Source organism: Cynoglossus semilaevis, chromosome 8, assembly GCF_000523025.1.
Source record: "Cynoglossus semilaevis isolate Cse_v1.0 chromosome 8, Cse_v1.0, whole genome shotgun sequence".
NCBI lineage: Eukaryota > Metazoa > Chordata > Actinopteri > Pleuronectiformes > Cynoglossidae > Cynoglossus > Cynoglossus semilaevis.
In genome coordinates this window covers 27,846,418-27,850,237 of record NC_024314.1, presented here as the reverse complement: position 1 = coordinate 27,850,237, position 3,820 = coordinate 27,846,418, and the positions used below count along the sequence as shown (strand labels likewise).

At 43.5% G+C, this 3,820-nt stretch overlaps 1 protein-coding gene across 1 annotated transcript in view; it reads right to left on the bottom strand.

Annotated features, from left to right (window-relative positions):
- The window catches only part of etv6 (ETS variant transcription factor 6), a 32,566-nt gene that overhangs the window by 4,743 nt on the left and 24,003 nt on the right, over positions 1-3,820 (bottom strand). The window contains 1 exon segment of the mRNA XM_008315966.3: positions 1,581-1,745. Coding sequence (XP_008314188.2) covers positions 1,581-1,745 — 165 coding nt within the window.

Sequence of the window (3,820 nt, the reverse complement as noted above, 5' to 3'; positions counted from 1 at the left end):
TCACCCTTCACCCCCCCTTTCAGTTCCCCCTTTTTGGGTCCTGTACCATCGAGTTACAGCAAAGAGAGGGAAAAAGTCCTACTTCCTGAAAAGTTCACGTTGATCAAAAAGCCCCTGATTTCAAGTTCAAAGTTTGATCTGAAATCTACAAAAACAGACAAACACCAGCTGTGAGTATAATCCTAGTACCAACATGTTACAAGTACTACTACCCACAGAGTTAAAGTACCCGGAAATAATACCTGCAAATATCTCAGATTTGAGTATCAACAAAGTAGCGAGAGAATCGATGAGTTTAAATGTAGTATTACTACACAGGAAAACACGACTTATGAAGGATTAAAACTAAGAAATATCACCTGTAGTAAAAACCCAGTAATACTGTGTTCTTCAAGTCATATTGTACTACGTAGAGTACTACATAAAGTACGAGCAGAGAGTTTGAAAGTGTTACAACAAAGACAGAGCAGAGCAGAGGAGGAAATGGACTGAGAAAAAAGAATCATATCAGTTGTTGATAGTCGGGTCACGTGACCTAATGAACTATCGTAAACCTGGGTCCAAATGAGTTCATCTTCATTTTCTCAGAATTTAATTAATTTACATCATGATATATTTCCCAGTGTATGTACATATATGCATATCTATACATATATGTACATATATGTGCACATATGTACATATATGTGCACATATGTACATATATATGTGTACATATATGTACATATATGTACACATATATATGTACATGTACATTTCAGCCCAGCCAAGACCTGGAAGAGTCTCAGATAAACGTCTATATAAAACAGTATATATATATATATATATACACACACATATGTATATATGTACATATGTGCACATATATATGTACATGTACATTTCAGCCCAGCCAAGACCTGGAAGAGTCTCAGATAAACGTCTATATAAAACAGTATATATATATATATACACACACATATATATACACATATATATATACGTATATATATATATATACACACACATATGTATATATGTACATATATACATATATGTACTGTTTTATATTGACGTTTATCTGAGACTCTTCCAGGTCTTGGCTGAGCTGAAATGAAGACATGGCTTCCAGTCAGTCAGTCAGTCAGTCAGTCAGTCAGTTACACCCATGTCCCATCTGCTCATTTCACAACCTTGTCCCCCCCCCCCTTCAACCCTCCTGATGTATTTTCTAAGGTTCTGTATTTGACAGACTCTCAGGTTTTGGATCCTCCTGATGAAACATCCACCTTTCTTTTTTTTCTCCTTTCCTGAACTGCTGCGGCGCCCCCTGGGGGACATGTGCCTCACACTTCTAACACCCCTGGACTGAAGTGACTCTCTCTTCTACTCGCTTATGGCGTAGCCGTGCCTGACTCCGCCCACTTAAACGCCTCGAAAAGCCTTTGTCACTTCACTTCCTGTTCCTCAAACTTGGCTTTTCCCTTTTTCTAATCTTTCTCCTTCAGGAATTGTGGGAAAAAAAACAAACAAACAAAAAAACCAGCCAGCATCTCATCGGTACTTGGTGTCAGGATCGAGGAGGAGAAAGACGGCTGTACCAGAATGGGGCGATCGGTACCGGAAGTCCTCCTTGGTGAGCAGCAGCAGAGCTTTGCCGTTCATCTGGAAGGAGCTGCTGGTGATGGGCCGCAGGGCAAACTCCTTCTCTGCCCATCGGAGCCACTGGACCACATCCTCCCTGCTCCAGAAGACCGGCTGCAGACCTGCAGGAGGAAGAGGAGACCGGGGTGAGTTCAGATCCCAGTGATAAGAAGAGGAAGGCAGGAGACCTACTTCTTTCAATGAACCAGGCACAGGGACAAAGCCCACATTGCCATTACTGAACAGAAAGGGTCTTATTCTTATTGATAAGACCTACTCCAAAGGGACCATGGATGACAGCAAAAGTCGGGGAGAAGAGGCAGCACTTACCAAGCATGTTAAAAAGGAACAGGAACAGAATAAAGATTTGAAGAAAAAAGAGGAGCAGAAACAAAAACCAGAGCAAAGAAAGGAATTTGAGAAGACTCAAAAGCAACAAGCACAGGCGCCAAAGCAGCCACAATCGCAGTTGGGGAATGCGTTGTGGTCAGCTTTTTTACCTTTGCAGCCTCCACCTGTCCTGCCGGGCTCTTCCGTTCAGTACCCGGTGCCATACTCCAAGCCTGATGCATCTCCTGTTGGTAATCTCCCTCCAAGCACAAGCTCCTGGAACCAGACTTCCCCGCCCAAGAATGCGGTAAAGTTGCCAGGCATTGAGATTCAACCGTCACTTGCCATGATGCATGACTATGCCGCAGCCACTCCGAAAGTCTTTCCGCATATTTGTTCTCTGTGTTTCAAAGAGTGCACGACACTGAAGGTGAGTGGAAGAACATGCTATTGGTTTATTTGTAGAATTATGTTACCGTTACAATCGATATTTGTCAAGAACACTATACATTTTTAAAACTTGTTTTTTTTTTTTTTTTTACCGAAACTCCCGATACTTCTGTTGGCAGCATCAAGCATATCAAACCAGAAATGATAATTTCTCAACTTCTTGAGGTCTCTTTGCTGTACAAGTAGTAGAGGTGAAATGTTGTAATATATCTTTTGGGAAGCATCTACTCTCTAAGTTGGCTCTTCATAGGCCAAAGTCTCCTGATAGGATTCGGCCTTTTCCAGGGCAGTGAACAAGAGAAGCTTTGTTTTCACCTTGTTTGAGCAGCAGCCTTCAAACTCCTGCCAACTGTTACTGGTCCATCATAGTCATTGACTGGTGATCACTCAGGTCTTTCCTTAGTTATAGGACACGGGTATTGTGTTGAGGACAACTGTGAACTCTAAAGGACTTTTTTTTGTGGTCAGTGTTGGCAGAGGTGTGATCTGCTGCGTTTCACCTTTACTGGTGGGATAATGTATATTCACTGGATGTGCCGTTATTTGATTTAGCCAAGGCTGAGTGTGGGAGGTGTGGTGGATGTAGGAGGGAGAGCATTGGAGTGGTGATTCAGGTGAGTGCAAGAGTTCTGTTAATCATGCTTCTCCTTGTTACGTAGGAGCTGGGGAGAGGAGTACGCACAGGCAGAGAGAGAGAGAGAGAGAGAGAGAGAGAGAGAGAGAGAGCGCAAGAGAGAGAGAGCAACAAAAACTATTATTTCACTGCAGCTCAGAAATTATTTTAGACATAAAACTTCAACCAAACCCAGACTGGACGCAGTACTACTACAGTACTACTGCAGTACTACTGCAGTACTACTACAGTTCTGCTGCTGGATTAACAATTTTCTGTACATTTCCCGAAACAAACAACTGTTGGAGTTTATGTTTTTGGACATTTGAACGCTCCTAGCTTAGGATGCTACACGTGTTGCGTTCACTGACCTCAAACAGAGCTATGTTAAAAAAAAATCTTTTTTAAAAACTGTCCTGACATCACAACTCACAGGTCATCAGAGGTCACACGGAGTAGTTCAGTGTGCGTCTGTAATGGACGTCTCAGTGCTGCCCCCTCGTGACACGTTTCACACCACACATTCTTCTGACCTTTATTTCACCGGGCTAACGTGGACACGGACACCTCGTCATATCAGTTTGCAATTTTTGTAATCCAACGAGCCACAGTGTGACTCACCCCCCCGCCTGCCCCCCCCCTTCTCCTCACTGCTCTCACCCACACAGTCAACACTCTGTGATCAGAACCTCCCTGACAGCCTCACCCGTCGTCGACTCCCCCGTCCGACGTCTCACTTATCGCCCAGACTCATACACTTCCCCCGGGAGTTGGACGACTCTTATCTCCGGCCACCGATGTCAC